This window comes from Podarcis bocagei (genome assembly GCF_964188305.1).
Source record: "Podarcis bocagei genome assembly, chromosome: 8".
Classification (NCBI taxonomy): domain Eukaryota; kingdom Metazoa; phylum Chordata; class Lepidosauria; order Squamata; family Lacertidae; genus Podarcis; species Podarcis bocagei.
Window position 1 is genome coordinate 22,307,994 of NC_138133.1, and position 17,128 is coordinate 22,325,121.

At 46.3% G+C, this 17,128-nt stretch overlaps 1 protein-coding gene across 1 annotated transcript in view; it reads left to right on the forward strand.

The window, feature by feature from the left end:
* CDH6 (cadherin 6) overlaps positions 1 to 17,128 on the forward strand; it is a 181,687-nt gene that overhangs the window by 154,394 nt on the left and 10,165 nt on the right. Inside the window, exons 8-11 of the mRNA XM_081206328.1 lie at positions 2,977 to 3,113; positions 8,824 to 8,945; positions 10,579 to 10,696; positions 10,786 to 11,037. Of these exons, the coding sequence (XP_081062454.1) occupies positions 2,977 to 3,113; positions 8,824 to 8,945; positions 10,579 to 10,696; positions 10,786 to 11,037 (629 nt within the window). The remainder of the gene's footprint in view (positions 1 to 2,976; positions 3,114 to 8,823; positions 8,946 to 10,578; positions 10,697 to 10,785; positions 11,038 to 17,128) is intronic.

Sequence of the window (17,128 nt, forward strand, 5' to 3'; positions counted from 1 at the left end):
ACACCATGGCCCTGTGATTTTGTTACGTTGAGAGCGGATGCTAAATTCACAGTGACTACATACAACACCACTTAAAAACCCTTGCATTGAAGGAGCTCCTCCATGTAGCCAACTTCAGGTCCCATCTTATTCCCCATCCAACCCTCTCTCTCTGTGATGGCCTGGGATTCGGACTCGGGTGCTGAACCTGAGGGAACCCCTCACAGGAGTCCCCGCCTCCAGAACCAGCTGAGCCGGGCTGGGGCCTGAGCCTGAAGGGTCCTCACCTGTGCTGGATCCTCAGGTGCAGGCACCAGCTGAGTCTGCTCTGGCTCCTGAGGTGATGGAGGACCCATTGCCTCCAGGTGCTCCACTCTCAGCCCCATCAGAGGAAGCTGAGGTTGCCTCTGGGTCTGGTAACCCTCCAGCCTCTCCTGAGCTACAGAGGCTCAGGGCAGAGAGGCGGAGGGAACTAAGTTCCTGCAGGAGGAGTGCTCGCCTCCAGGCCAGGAGAGGTGAGTCACCAGAGGATCGGGGCCGGCCTATGCCTCAGGGCAGATAAAAGCCGGCCAGCCCCAGTCCCAAGTTGCGGGAGCAACAGTTGGTTGCTAGTTCCTGCCTGAGCTCCTGACCCGCCCTGGCTCCCTGCTTGCTTGCCTGTTCCTGACTTCACCTGACACCCTGCTTTGCACCCAGCTTCAGCTACTACGGACTGCCTCCACATTGCACCTTTGACCATGGACCGGACTTGGACCTCACCTCTGGGGTAACCCATGGGACCAGCACACTCTCCCTCACCAATCCTTGGGAGCAGGGAAACAGTTGGCTGAATTCCAACTCTCCCACTTGGCAACCTCAGCCAGTCTCCCCTGCTGCTTTCCTAGGCATTACAGCAACCATAGCTTGGTTGAAACAGGTAAAGCGATATGGGAGGGCAACTCGCAATCCCTTGCCTAAGTAGACACTGTCAGGAGCTTGTCCTACACTTAGGTAGGACCCTGGCAGAGACACATCCCCAACTGGCATGTTCCCTCCCTCCTGGTCGATCGTTCAGGAGTTTCAAAAGCTTTCTTCAGCCCGAACATCACAGCGACCGATGCCAACAGACATCGGCACACTTAGGGATCCGCAGAGTCTTCGCAGCTTACGTGACAGACCTCAGCAACTCAGCATTTTGGCTAATCTACTTTATTTACATATAAACACACACGGAGCACTGCAACATGGCTCCCTCTCTCTCTCTCTAGCATCAGACAGCAAAGAGAATGAACAAAGGACAACAGTCCCACTTCACAGAACACAGTAACACAAACATCCTGTCTCCGTCACTTCCCACTCTGTGGAGTCAAAACATACCACGTCATGTGAAAGACAACAATCCCATGACTGCAATCACGAAGCAGGAATTCTAACAGACACTACAGTGAACACTTATCGGAGAGCATTTGGAGGAAGAACCACTTCAACTGTTGCCCTCCTATATCCTGCAGTTTATTGCCAGCCTGGCCAAAATATTATAAATCCTGCCCCCAAAAAAACCAAACTTTTAAAGAATTGCATTGCTGACATTTCCATTTTAAGTGGGTCGGTGATTTTCAGCAAGTTCTGCTCTTGGGTACATTTGGTATTGAATTATTAAGAAGCAGTGATTGGTCATCCTGTTCAACTGGGAAGTGCAGGAAAACAACAGCCTGTTCCTTCCCTTGCATGAGTAAATCTGTGCCCTACAGTTATTTTATTATTATTTTGTTTATTGAATTTATATACCGCCCTATACCCGGAGGTTTACGGTTTATAGAGAAGGCTACAGAGCTCACTAAATTTTCACTAATGCACGAAACCATTCTTGAGGCAGAAAAGTGCAATGAAACACCTTTTGGTTCAGTTTTCTTGTGACAGGCAGTGCAATCGTAGACATGACTACTCAGGAGTAAGGCCTTGTGATGCCTTGGGTGAAGTTACTTAGGTTGCAAATAATGTTACGCTTACCTGGAAATAAATGTGCAAGAGAGTTGCAGGCTGAATAAGCCAGAGCATCGCTATGTTCATGCCACATTAGCTTTCAACATGATCATTAGCAGGAAATTTTCACAAAATTATATTATACTACAGAAACCCTGAGCTGGGAGGAAATGATCTTGTGACAGGTTTCCTACCATATCACGCTTTGAAATTTTTATTTTCTGCACAAGAAGCTTCACAGGTTGCATTTGTTTTTTGAAGAATGCAAGTTGTTCACCTGTTGAATCTTGATGTCTGTACCAAGGAGACAAAGAGAGAGATAGCCAAATATTTTTTTAAAAAATCCATGCTCAGGTAAAGAACTCCAGAATGCCAGTTGTAGCACTTAACATGGAAATTATGAATTGGCCTAATGTGTTTGGGTTGTGTCTCAATGGGTGGTGTTGTGAATAAAATAGGATTTTGGCAAATATATGGTGAGGAATTACAAATGTTCCATCTGCTGAAGCAGGGTTTCTACCGACTGGGATCCTTAGATAAATCCTGCCCAAATCACAGAAGGTATCAAGAAGTTGTTGTTGTTGTTTAGTTGTTTAGTCGTGTCCAACTCTTCGTGACCCCATGGACCAGAGCACGCCAGGCACTCCTGTCTTCCACTGCCTCCCGCAGTTTGGTCACACTCATGCTGGTAGCTTCGAGAACACTGTCCAGCCATCTCATCCTCTGTCGTCCCCTTCTCCTTGTGCCCTCCATCTTTCCCAACATCAGGGTCTTTTCCAGGGAGTCTTCTCTTCTTATGAGGTGGCCAAAGTATTGGAGCCTCAGCTTCAGGATCTGTCCTTCCAGTGAGCACTCAGGGCTGATTTCCTTAAGAATGGATAGGTTTGATCTTCTTGCAGTTCACAATATCAGTACAACAAAATTGGTTTGGTGGGATTTGTTGTTGTTGTTTGCAATATAGCTGTAGAGTGCACCATAAAATTATTTAAAAGCATTTTTGGAGCAATCTCTAAATGACTTTGTTTCTATTTTCAGGTATTCTGTAGATCGGCATACTGACATGGACAGAATATTCAACATTGATTCTGGAAACGGTTCAATATTTACTTCCAAACTTCTTGACCGGGAAACATTATTGTGGCATAACATTACAGTAGTAGCTTCCGAGATCAGTAAGTTCTGCATAAAAACCATTGCCGTAACGAATGCAGCCTTCCAGCTGCGAATGGCTGAAAGGAAGTCAATCTCCATGCTTTGGTTGTTTTGCTGTTATTCATGGAAGTAAACTTTTAAAAAGCTTCTGTATTTTCCCCTCTTTCTTTCCCAAGGCTACAGCTTATGAAGAGGCAACTTTGTGCCTGAATGGAAAGGAAATTAGCATGCCCCTCATTTCAGATCAAATAGACTAAAGAAATCCTCCTGGCCATTGGTTAATTAGGATGGCAATTGCTGCTTGTGAACAGCTGCATAGATTGTACCCCCTCCTCACAGAAAGGGGTACATAATATTGAGGAAGGAGAGGAAAATATGCTGTTTTTTATGTCCCAACCAAATTCAGCCCTGTAGCATTGACCAAGATACTTAAAAGGCCATCATTTCAAGTCACTTACTTCTTTCTGTGTTCCCCTATTAATTTCATTAGGGCCAGATTTAATTAGAAGCCCGGAGCCCAGTACATCACTCCTAAATCCACTTACATGAAAGCTATTGTAGATGGGACTTGCTTCCAAGTAGGCAGGCTTAGAGGACTAGCAGAAGGCGTTTAGATTGCATTCAAACCAAAGGCCAATTTGTCAACTTCAGAAACATCAACCGCATTTGCAACCCTTCTCCGTTTCTTGTTTGGTCTGAACGGGGACTCTGGGTTGGGAGAAAGGGGAACACTTCACAATTAGGCGAGTCTAGATAATCAAGTAACTGTAGGTTGCACACAACTAATTAATGAATCATCTCTATTAATGCCAATGGGTCTATTCCAAGTAGAGCTAGCACAGAAGATCACTCCGTTGAGCTCAATATTCATGCAGGGAGTCTGTGCAAATTAGGCAGCCTTGTTTAAGCACCTGTTTTCTATGTAAACCTGCCACCGAACACTTTTTTAATCATCTCCAATATTTTAGGTCACATTCAGGTAACTAGATGTCTCGCTAATGGGAGACATCAAAACTTCTTCTAGGAAACCATGGTAACTGCAGTTCTGAGAGGAAGGGGGGAAATGGCGGACAGCTAACTTGGGTGGCCAGATAAAAAAAAGAGGACAGGCTCATACACCTTTAATGGTGAGCAGAAGATAAATAATCTCTCAAAATTGCCTCTGTAGTGTAGTGGTTCGGAGCGGTGGACTTGTAATCTGGTGAACCGGGTTCGATTCCCCGCTCCTCCACATGCAGCTGCTGGGTGACCTTGGGCTAGTCACACTTCTTTGAAGTCTCTCAGCCCCACTCACCTCACAGAGTGTTTGTTGTGGGGGAGGAAGGGAAAGGAGAATGTTAGCCGCTTTGAGACTCCTTTGGGTAGTGATAAAGTGGGATATCAAATCCAAACTCCTCCTCCTCCTCCTCCTCCTCCTCCTCCTCCTCCTCCTCTTCTTCTTCTTCTTCTTCTTCTTCTTCTTCTCCTCCTCCTCCTCCTCCTCCTCCTCCTCCTCCTCCTCCTTCTTCTTCTTCTTCTTCTGCACAACAGTTGGAAGGTTCAGGAGCTCTGTGTTCTTCTGCATTTGGCTACCCTATCGCTTACCAATGATTCTCACTGGACTACAATGACCAGAATTCTTTAACCATCACATTTAAAGGGATATAGACGCGATCGCTATCTAACAAAGAGAGAGCCTAGGAGCACCTACATGTGCAAATGTAATTCAGTCAACACTGAGAAGAATCTGTTTTGTTGCATTTGACTGTGAAGCACAGCAGAATAACAATTATTTAATGCCTTCCATGGCATTAGATAGCTAGATTCTACAGGAAATCTCAAGGCTCTTCTTTGCAGCTCAGCAGGAGGAACAGAGCTATGTATATCCCATACTTGGGGAAGGGGGGAATTTTTTAAAAAAAAAATGCTCCCAGGCCCTCTCAATTATGTGCCAAGAGAAACGCTGAATTCTGCACTTGGAATAAATTATTCAAATTTCTCTAGTTTTTGACATTTAAGCGGGTGTTGCTAATTTAAGGTAGGCTTGAAAGTCTAATCTGAAAACTTGCTCTTTTTAAAAAAGAAAGAAAGAAAGCAAACTGAGATTCATAGGAAGCCAATTTGTGCATCCAATACCACATTCTGTGATTATTATTATTATTTCCCTTGGCTCTTGTAAAATTGCTGCGTACACATGGATCTGCTTGATCCTTCCTTTTTCTCATGCATTATGTGTAGCTGTAAAATGGGTCACTGAACTCTCTCTGAAAACACCGCTCAAGTAGTTTAGAGAGCAGTAGGGCAAGGTCTGAGCTAGCGAGCCTCAAGTGAATGATCTTTGGTTAGCCTCTCAGAAGGGAAGGGAAGGAAGAATGCTTTGCTCCTCTCCCCACAATCTCTACTCAAAAACATTTTATGGAATCTTAAATAACATGTCGACAAGCAAGTGTGGTGTAGTGGTTAAGAGCGGTAGACTTGTAATCTGGTGAACCGGGTTCGCGTCTCCGCTCCTCCACATGCAGCTGCTGGGTGACCTTGGGCTAGTCACACTTCTCTGAAGTCTCTCAGCCCCACTCACCTCACAGAGTGTTTGTTGTGGGGAGGAAGGGAAAGGAGAATGTTAGCCGCTTTGAGACTCCTTCGGGTAGTGATAAAGTGGGATATCAAATCCAAACTCTTCTTCTCTTCTTCTTCTTCAAGTAGCTTTTTCTTGTTTTCTAGCAGCCACAATGCCACTTTTTCATCTCTTAAGACCACCATGTTGACTGCGCAGAAAACAGGGGTGAAGAACCCTTGTCATGCTGAAGGCCACATTTCTTTCTGGGCAATGTTTTGAGGGCCACCTGCTAGCAGTGAGCAGGGCCAGAGTAAAAATGGGGAGATCAAGGAATGTAAATTTCTCATTGTGTAGTAGGCTTGTTTCCACACACAAACACACACAAACACCAGACAAGCAAGAGGTATTATCTGAAGTCAAGGGCACATTCCAACCAGAGGAAAAACTCCCCTGGCATAAAGGAGGCCCAGTGAGGGGTGTGGCTTGGAGAAAGTTCAAAGGGCCACATGGGGAGATATGGAGGGCCGCATTCACCCTTCAGGCCTGAAGTTCCCAACCCCTGACCAAGAACAATTGCTAAGTTTGGGGCATTTTATTGCTTTCTGTCCAGTTGTGCATATGCTTGCCCTGCACTGAGTGCAACTTTCAAACAGAGCATTCTCTGTTTCTGAAGCCACAAGGGCACACCGTTGTCATGCGCTTCCATGCAATGAGAAGAAAATTGCCCCACGTCTCAGCGTGATCATCATTTATCATCGATAAAGGCACCAGCAGGCACTATGCAAACAGTGAAACTAGCAGGTCCTTGCCTTCCAACTCATGATTTTGTTTGACATTTTTTAGATGCTAAAGAATGTGAAACAAAGGGACAGAGGACTAAAGGGGAGGAGAAAAACTGTGCATTAGCTAAGTGAAACAAACAATGAGTAAAACACAGACTATAATTAGCCGACAAGTAAGGAAAGGAAGAGAGAGAGCAAGTGAGTTTTTAGTAGTTTCTTAAAATGGCAAAGAGGTCAGTCAGACATCTCTTTTTTTATTTTTATCAATGCTTCCTCCAGGATAGTAAGTCCCTAATCTTCAGCTATGTACTGCTATTTTGTAAGATGGTCCAAAAGATGTTAATGATGTCATTGTTCTCTGAAATTGTCATACCCTGGTGCTTCCTATGCGTTGGAACTTCTTTTCTCCTCATGGACCCAACATATGGCATGGATCTTTCTCATGGTGCTGGGGTGACATGTAAAGAGCACCTATGTTTATGTCCAATTACACAGCCAGCCAGTGTGGTATAATAGCTAAGAACAAGTATGCTGAGGACTACATCCTTGGGAGACAGCTGGAGTTTTTTGCAGATGTTGAATGCCCCTTGTCCAAACAAGACATCTGTGGATGTTACAGGTGCCACAGGAATATGATCATAACCTGCTAGGCCAATAAAATATAGAATGTGGAGCTCCACCATTAGATGATGAGGCCCCATACTTCCTCTAGTGATTTGAAATATGAAGGTTAAGTGAGTCATGGGCAATTTGCAAACGCCTCAATGCCTTCCACCAGGAAGATTTTGGGCACCACATGGCAGGACAGAGTTCTGAACAAAGATGTCCTCTCCTAAGCCCACATTCCCAGACGTCCTGTCTCAGCGACATCTACACTGGCTTGTTCATGTCCACAGAATGGAAGATGGCGGGAGCTGGCTTCAGGCACCAGGCCCATTGGCAGACCAGCTCTGTGCTACAAAGATGTCTGCAAATGTGACAACGTGTGGCAATCCCTTTCAGATGACTGCAGTGCCTAGAGACAGGTTGTGCTCACGAGCCCAAGGAAATCAGTGACGGACGCAGAAGTGGGATTCAAGTTGTTCAGTATGCAGCTGCCTTGCAGATGAGAGTTCTGAAGTTGTTTTGAATGATGAATTTTCCACACCTGAAAGCTATGAAAGGTGAAACAGCAAGTGCACCACAGAAAGCACTTCAAAAGCCAAGATCAAGAGAAATTTAGGATTTCAGTCTTTGGTTTGATAGATGCTACATGAATAACTAAGGAATGTGTGTGTTTGCATAATGCAGCGAGAGGAAGGGAGCTGCCTGCTCCACATAGTAACACTTCCCACTCCTTCCACAAGAAAAAGAAAGAACCAGGTGACAATTCGGTTAGACTGAAGAGAACAAAGTTAAGCAATTTATTCATTGAAGAAAAAGAACTCGGGAGGGATGAGGAAGAGATAAAGAGCAGCGAAGCTTAAAGTTTGCGTAAGCATATTGGAAAGTGGTGTTCCTGATAGTTATCGCCCGAGAACAGATTGCTTGCTTGTGGGAGAGAATATTGATTTTGCATTTCTAAGCAAGTTTCTCCTATTGACTTCAACTCTATGTTTTAAAATGTTGCAGCTTTCAGATTCGCAGCCGTTAAGGCTATAACAAAGAAAAACCTTCACTTGACATGTTTATCCTGCAATTCCGTTGTCCCTGGGAAGCCATGGGGGGGGGGGCTTAGGAAGCATCATATTACCCTCTCCCAGGGCAGAGAGAAAGAACTCTGAGGTTCAAAGAGGGAATTCAATGCTGAATGCCCCATCCTTTCTGTAAAGGAAGGGGGAAGATAGAAGAAGCCACTTATGCTCTTCCTTGCACAACCGTCTTGTAAGGCTGTGGCCCAAACGATTCAATAATGCTGTCACCAATACTTGCTTAGTTATTTTACATATTTCCCGTATGGCTGTTGTCCAGAATAGTCGGATTTTAGACATCACCCCAGAATTGGCCCTACTAAACATCTTCCAAGACAATTCACAGCTGAAGGGCTTTTTCCATGCAGTAATATTTGATGGTCAGCCACACAAGAGTGGCAGATCAAATTTCAAATGTAAAGACCTCCGTAGGGGTTTCTGGTGGTCTGCTTGGCGGAATTTTATGAAGTCGGGTGGATATGAAAGCGGGAGAGGATCGAAGGAGATAAAAACGAGCATAGAATTCCTACCTTTGGTTTAGGAGGCAGTTAGAGATGTATTCTGATTGTACCTGCAAATTCCCCTTAACTCTCACAAATAAATTGTGCACGCAAAAAAAGTCACTCATTGCTTGCATTAGCCTTGTGAATGTATTGTTCCAAACAAGGCAGTGTGGGGGGGGGGCAGGAGTCAAACTCATTACTAAAATGTTTTCACCGGCTTTCTCTTTGTGTCACTACAGACAACCCAAAGGAAAGCAGCCGCATCCCAGTGTTTATTAAAGTCCTGGACGTGAATGACAACGCCCCGGAGTTTGCCATGTTTTACGAAACCTTCGTCTGCGAAAACGCAAAGGCCGAGCAGGTGGTGTGCGGTTTGCGCTTCGTAACGAATAAATATGAGATTTATAAACGTGGTCTGTGTTATAGTGGCAACAGCACTGTTCCTGTGAGCTGGCACTATGCATTGCAAAGGAACTGACAGTGATGCTAAGTGAAATGAGACCATGACTATCTTGCATCGGCTTGCGACTGGCATTCCCTTAGGAGCTGATGTGATGCGGCATTGCATATCACAGAGTTCAGCGTGGCTCCTTCTTGAACTTCAGTTTGCCGGCCCCATATTTTCCCTTAATTTGCTCTGTTTAATGCTTCTCTTGATGAATCCGTTGCAGGTTTGATATGAAAGGCACATATTTGAAATTAGTTCTGTTGCCACCTAGGTATTTGCAAGATCTGGGTGGGGAATGAGACAAAAGATTGGGGTCTTCTTTTTTTAAATGGACTGAAAAGAACTACTCAACATACTCTGATGTTTGGGGAGGCAAAGCCCTTTGTGGTTACCCCAGTTCACCATGGCCTACAGCCCAGGAGACAATTCACTAGTTGGGTGTGTGGCGGATTGCCTGGGCATTCTGTGCCCCAGAAGAAAGGCAAAGTCTGAAGGGGGCATCTAAATGTGTTCCACAGAGTGCATTTAGAAACCTACCAGGTTTCCCAGTCATGAGGTGGCTTGCAAGCGCATTCAGCTGAGCACAGAAACCCCCTTTAGCCCATCTCTCTCAACATGAGATGGTTGGGGAGGAACAGGTATAATAAGGTTGCCCTATGTCCGGAATTTTCCAGACATAGCTGGGATTTGGGCATCAAGAACTTATACCCCACCCATCTGGCTAGGTTTCCCCAGCCACCCTGGGTGGCTCCCAACAGAACACTAAAAACAGAATAATACTTTAAACATCAAAAACTTTCCTAAACAGGGCTGCCTTCAGGTGTCTTCTAAAAGTCAGATAGTTGTTTATTTCCTTGGTATCTTATGGGAGGGTGTTCCACAGGGTAGGCGCCACTACCAAGTAGCTCTACCTGCTTCCCTGTAACCTCACTTCTCACAGTGAGGGAACTACCAGAAGGCCATTGGAGCTGGACCTCAGTGTCCGGGCTGAACAATGGGGGTGGAGACATTCCTTCAGGCATACTGGGCCTTTGAAGCCATTTAGGGCTTTAAAGGTCAGCACCAACACTTTGAATTCTGTTTGAAAACATACTGGGAGCCAATGTAGGTCTTTCAGGACTGCTGTTATGGGTCTCGGCAGCCACTCCCACTCACCAGTCTAGTTGCCGCATTCTGGATTAGTTGTAGTTTCTGGGTCACCTTCAAAGGTAGCCCCACGTAGAGCACATTGCAGTAGTCCAAGCGGGAGATAACTAGAGCATGCACCACTCTGGTGAGACAGTCCGCAGGCAGGTAGGGTCTCAGCCTGCGTACCAGATGGAACTAGTAGAAAATCTCAGTATGAAACATGTATTCCAAAGCAACTCTTAGAGAACAACATTTCTTTGCTGGAAATCTCAACCACTGCTATCCGCTTGGCACACTGCTTTGAACTCATTGCTCTAAGGTTATTTGTGAAATAATACAGTGTGAACAAGGTCTTGGTCTCAAAGAGCCTGGCTGTCACAGCAATGGTAATACAATAATGCCATTGTCCATTTTTTAGCTCATACAGACCTTAAGTGCCGTTGACAAAGATGACTCTTTCGGCGGACACAAATTTTCCTTCTCGCTGGCTCCCGAAGTAGCCAGCAGCTCCAATTTCACCCTTCAGGACAACAGAGGTAATTCTTGTCTATCTGCTTCATTCTGTTTGGGGTTGGGGAACTTTCAGAATGAACATGCTGCTTACAATGCTCATGGTTCTCTCCAGATAACACAGCTGCGATCTACACAAGGAGAACCCGGTATAACAGACACGAGATGAATATCTACCTCCTGCCCGTGGTAATATCGGACAACGACTACCCGATTCAGAGCAGCACGGAAACCGTGACCATCCGAGTGTGCGCCTGCGACCAGAGAGGGAAAATGCTCTCCTGTAACGCCGAAGCGCTGATCCATCCAACCGGCCTCAGCACAGGCGCTCTGATCGCGATTCTCCTCTGCATCATTATACTGCTAGGTAAAGGAGTCGCTTGAATTGTGGGAGGTGGGAAGAGAAGCTCACCATGTCCATGGATGGAGAATGCATGTGTGCTACACGTTAACAAAGCCATAGGGATTTAAGACTGTAGTCATGGGCAGCAGCCAGGATTTAGGTTAGGAGGGCAGGACACCCCACCTGTCATCATCCTCTGCCTGGGTCTGCCTAGCAGATTCAGAAGGAGATGCCTCAGAATTGCTTTCTTTTCAGCCCAAGTCCTCAGTCTAAATCTTCAGTCATTTGAAAACTAGGAAGTTAAATAACAAAATCAGAGGCCGCCTTTTGTGTGGTTAACGAGTCTCTTTTGCGAAACTACAAAGAACACGCCTTTTTTCATCTATTTTTTTTAAAAAAATCAAAACTAAAACAAGTTTCCTCAGATTTGCTGACAACATTTTCAGCACTTCCTTCTCAAATTCCTCCTATTTTCTGATGAAGTTTTTTTTTTCTCCTGTGAATGCTCAGTAAGCATTGCCCATTTCTACTTTTAGTTAATTATTTTTATTTATTTACTTGATGGAAGAAGCAGCCTCCCCCTTCTCCTGGCTACACCCATGACCGTAGTTATCCAGTGTCATTGGAGAAGTGATCTCATTTGAATTACACAGGGTTTTTGTACTTCCTTCCAGGATCCTCCCTGGATGCCTATGAGAATTTAATCTGTGGTGACCCCAAATATACAGATAACACAACCACCTCCACTGTACACTTCTGCCTCAGTCATACATAGGCCAACCACAATCAGAAACCACTGCAAGCACCTGAGCTGTCATGCCACGGCCTAAGCCACCATACACACGTGTCCACTAAACTTTAGCTTTTACATGAGCACATTCACCTGCTGATCATAACCACAAAGTGCAGCAGGTACACACTGACCCAAACGTACACAGTCCCAAAGTTCACTAGTGAAGGAAGCTGTGATCGTATCAACTCCTTGACTCCAGTAACACAATATCTCAGTTTACCCAAGTTACACTACCAACTCTTGGCGCCTACCATAAAAATCCTATTTTGTGTTTTAATTGTTGTTGTTTTTTTACTGATTTTCCAATATTGTTCCAATAACAGCCTCATTATAACCATGCCAATTTCATCCAGTTAATACAATTATCAAAACCAATTATTTATATACCAAATTATACAATTTAGTTAAAGTGGCCTCCTTACCTGCTAGATTTGATGGCTTCCTCTTTGCTTTTGCTTTTCCAAAATCTTAAGAATTTCAATTACATTCCCTTCAAGATAACGATCCCCTTAAACGGATTGCAATCTTATGGTTTCAATTCATATTAATATATTAAGTGATTTATAAAGTCTCAAGCGAGGTGCTCGGTCTGTAATTGTCAGGGAACTGCCATCGGAGCCAGAGGGAGAGGGAGGGCTCCAGAGGGATTCCGGAGAGCATCCCGGGAGGGAGAGAAGCAGCACATCTTCTGGGGAAGGAAATCAGCATAACACTAGTGGAGAAGGGGGGCAGATGGGGGAATCGGCGAGGTGGCTCCAAGACTCCTCGCCGGGGACCAGCGGGGAGAGCACGGGTCCAGACAGAAAGGGTTCACTCAGGCAACCCAACCAGGTGTGGCGCCGATTTACGCACGAGCAACCCCTAGAACCATTACAGTAATCATAGTTCTTTCCTGCGTGTGGTAACCCCCCCCCCAATGATGTTGTCCCAACCATAGGATGCACCAAGGATTCCCTGCCCGAGCTGCTTCAGGTCGTGGCGGATGTTCTCCTGGAGACACCTAGCCTGGTCGTCCTAGGGGATTTTAACATCCATGCCGACACGACCTTACAAGGGGCCGCTCGGGACTTCGTGGAAAGCATGGCCTCCATGGGGCTGTCCCTGAATAAGTCTGGCCCAACCCATAGTCGTGGACATGCCTTGGACCTGGTGTTTACCTCTATGGATGTTGGTGATCTGACACTAAGTAAAAGCGAAATGAAAGAAGTGCCATGGTCAGATCACTTCCTGGTGCAACTGGACTTCTCTGCGACCCATCCCCTCTGCAGGGAGGTGGGACCAATTCGGATGGTCCGCCCCCGCCACTTAATGGATCCAAATGGTTTCCAGAGAGTGGTAGGGGATGCTTTATCCCATGTTGATGGCCTTTCAGCCGATTCCCTGGTGGCCCGCTGGAATGTGGAGTTAACCAGGGCTATTGACTGTTTGGCTCCGAAGCGCCCTCTCCGATTGCATGGAGCCCGGACAGCCCCGTGGTTTTCCACGGATCTGAGGGCAATGAAACAATCGTTGAGACGGCTAGAGCGCCGGTGGCGGATAACTCATTCCGAATCTGACCGGACACAGGTTAGAGCTCAACGTCGAGCCTACCAAGTGGCGATAGCGACGGCGAAGAAGAATTTCTTCACCGCCTCTATTGCATCTGCAGAAAACAGCAGCAGGAGACTTTTTCAGGTGGTTCACAATTTAGCGGAACCACCTGCAACATCGGGGCCCAGTACGGGCCACATGTTCTCCTGCAATGATTTTGCAAAGTTTTTTGCAGATAAAATCGCCCAGATTCGGGAAGAAGTAGACTCCACCGTGGGAGCAGGGCCGGGGCGGGAGAGTGCTAGAGTTCTGTCTAGTCAAGTTGAGTGGGATCAGTTTCAATCTGTTACCTCCGAGGATGTGGACAGGCTGCTTGGACGAGTGAAACCAACCACCTGTCTCCTGGATCCTTGCCCATCCTGGCTTATAAAAGCTAGCCGGGAAGGACTGGGCGATGGGCTTCGTGGGGTGGTGAATGCTTCCCTCCGTGAGGGAGCCTTCCCAGACCCGCTGAAAGAGGCGGTTATTAAACCGCTTCTTAAAAAACCATCTTTAGATGCGGCCACGATGGCCAACTATCGCCCAGTCTCAAATCTTCCATTCTTGGGCAAGGTGATTGAGCGAGTGGTTGCTGAACAACTCCAGGCACGCCTGGAAGAAGCGGACCATTTGGATCCCTTCCAGTCGGGATTCAGGCCTCATCATGGGACTGAAACTGCCTTGGTCGCACTGGTTGATGATCTCCGGCGGGCTAGGGACAAAGGTGAGAGCTGTTTCCTAGTTCTGCTGGATCTCTCAGCGGCGTTTGATACCATCGACCATAGCATCCTTCTGGACCGTCTTGAGGGGCTGGGAGCTGGGGGCACTGTTATACAGTGGTTCCGCTCCTTCCTCCTGGGCCGTGTTCAGAAAGTGGTGGTGGGGGATGAGTGTTCAGACCCTTGGGCCCTCACTTGTGGGGTGCCTCAGGGTTCTGTCCTCTCCCCCATGCTTTTTAACATCTATATGAAGCCGCTGGGAGAGATCATCAGGAGGTTTGGGCTGGGTGTTCATCAGTATGCGGATGACACCCAGCTCTACCTCTCTTTTAAATCAGAACCAGTGAAGGCGGTGAAGGTCCTGTGTGAGTGTCTGGAGGCGGTTGGAGGATGGATGGCGGCTAACAGATTGAGGTTGAATCCTGACAAGACAGAAGTACTGTTTTTGGGGGACAGGAGGCGGGCAGGTGTGGAGGATTCCCTGGTCCTGAATGGGGTAACTGTGCCCCTGAAGGACCAGGTGCGCAGCCTGGGAGTCATTTTGGACTCACAGCTGTCCATGGAGGCACAGGTCAAATCTGTGTCCAGGGCAGCTGTTTACCAGCTCCATCTGGTACGTAGGCTGAGACCCTATCTGCCTGCGGACTGTCTCGCCAGAGTGGTGCATGCTCTGGTTATCTCCCGCTTGGACTACTGCAATGCGCTCTACGTGGGGCTACCTTTGAAGGTGACGCGGAAACTACAACTAATCCAGAATGCGGCAGCTAGACTGGTGACTGGGAGCGGCCGCCGAGACCATATAACACCGGTCTTGAAAGACCTGCATTGGCTCCCAGTACGTTTCCGAGCACAATTCAAAGTGTTGGTGCTGACCTTTAAAGCCCTAAACGGCCTCGGTCCAGTATACCTGAAGGAGCGTCTCCACCCCCATCAGTCTGCCCGGACGCTGAGGTCCAGCGCCGAGGGCCTTCTGGCGGTTCCCTCACTGCGAGAAGCAAAGCTACAGGGAACCAGGCAGAGGGCCTTCTCGGTAGTGGCGCCCGCCCTGTGGAACGCCCTTCCAGCAGATGTCAAAGCGATAAACAACTATCTGACATTCAGGAGACATCTTAAGGCAGCCCTGTTCAGGGAAGTTTTTAACGTGTGACATTTTACTGTATTTTTGGTTTTTATGGAAGCCGCCCAGAGTGGCTGGGGAGGCCCAGCCAGATGGGCGGGGTATAAATAATAAATTATTATTATTATTATTATTATTATTATTATTATTATTATTATTATTATTATTATTATATAGTGTTGTGTCCTTCGTTCTTCCAACTGTTGATATTTCCCATCATGACTCGGGGGAAGCGGTTGTCTCACAGTTTTCCAAAAGCCTCTACGTCGCTTTGCCCTGTGATTCGGGAGTTCGTTGGAGACCCCTCCGTTCCAACAAATAAATTGTCCTCGCCATTTTTTTTTCCAACCTAGGAAGAGCAGTCTGATTCCAAACTGCCAGGGATTAATAGGAAAACCTATTGCAGCTGGCAGATTCTTCCCCGCTTTCCGCTAAAAATTTATAATCGGTTACCTTTCCCATTTGATTACAGTGGTACCTCAGGTTAAGTACTTAATTCGTTCTGGAGGTCCGTTCTTAACCTGAAACTGTTCTTAACCTGAAGCACCACTTTAGCTAATGGGGCCTCCCGCTGCTGCCGCACGATTTCTGTTCTCATCCTGAAGCAAAGTTCTTAACCCGAGGTAATATTTCTGAGTCTGTAACCTGAAGCGTATGTAACCTGAAGCGTATGTAACCCAAGGTACCACTGTATGTTCCAAATTGTCTCAGTTTCCGCATTCCTTTGAAAATAACGGAGAACAAGGGTGGTTTTGTTCTGTATTCCAGCGTAGTCCTTTCAAAGGGTGAAACATCCACCACACCCCTTTATCAGCATCCTATTTCTAATCCATGGGTGGGCAAACTAAGGCCTGGGGGCTGGATCTGGCCCAATCGCCTTTTAAATCCGGCCCACGGACGGTCCGGGAATCAGCGTGTTTTTACATGAGTAGAATGTGTCCTTTTATTTAAAATGCATCTCTGAGCTATTTGTGGGGCATAGGAATTCGTTCATTTTTTTCTTCAGAATATAGTCCGGCCCCCCACAAGGTCTGAGGGACAGTGGACTGGCCCCCTGCTGAAAAAGTTTGCTGACCCCTGTAAAGCAGACTCATCATTGGCCAGAGAAATGAGACTCCACAGTTCTTCCAAAGACTTTGCTGGCTGTGGTGGGAGCTTCTCATTCCATCCACAAGCCCATCCCTCAAAGAGAACCTCTTTGGGCTCCATCAGAGGGCATTAGGGAAGACAGGTCAGGTTTGGGGAATCACCTTGTTGAGCTGTGCAGGAAGTAACTTGTCAGTAGTGTTTGGATTGGAAACAACAATTGTTTGGGTCCCAGGCCTACCATTCACTGGCTTTCAATTAAACAGCTGCTTTAGCATTGTATCTTTCTCAATCCGCTTTTATGCTTTATTTAGGCAATCTCAACTATGTGAAACAAAGGCACGGAAAGAATGGAACTACAATTTCCATTTTTAGCAGCGACAAAAGGCAGATTTATTTTTATTTTTTATTTTTGCTGTTCACCCCACCCCACCCCCTCGGCTGCATGGCGGATTTCACTTTCAGCCCGAGAAAGCCTAGCCTATTTATTGCAAAATCCCAGATAATGCTAAGAACTGCTGAGGGTAGCGGGGAGAAAAAACAGCGCAGCTTTACATTTATTTTAACGTTTTGTTGAGCATTAGGAGGGCTTATTTTACAAGTTCACTTCAGACGAGAAACTGAGCATCAAGAACAGGGTTATATTTGGAGCTGAGTCAGTGGTTTGCACAAATCCAATTTGAATATTCATTTCTTTTTAGTGAAATCTGATTCATAATGACATTAGCGAGGCAGAATAAAAAAACAAAAACAAATCAGCTCTGGGATTTTGAGCTGTTGTGTACTGGATAACACAGAGCACAATGTTTAGCAAAGGCATTTTGGGGGGTG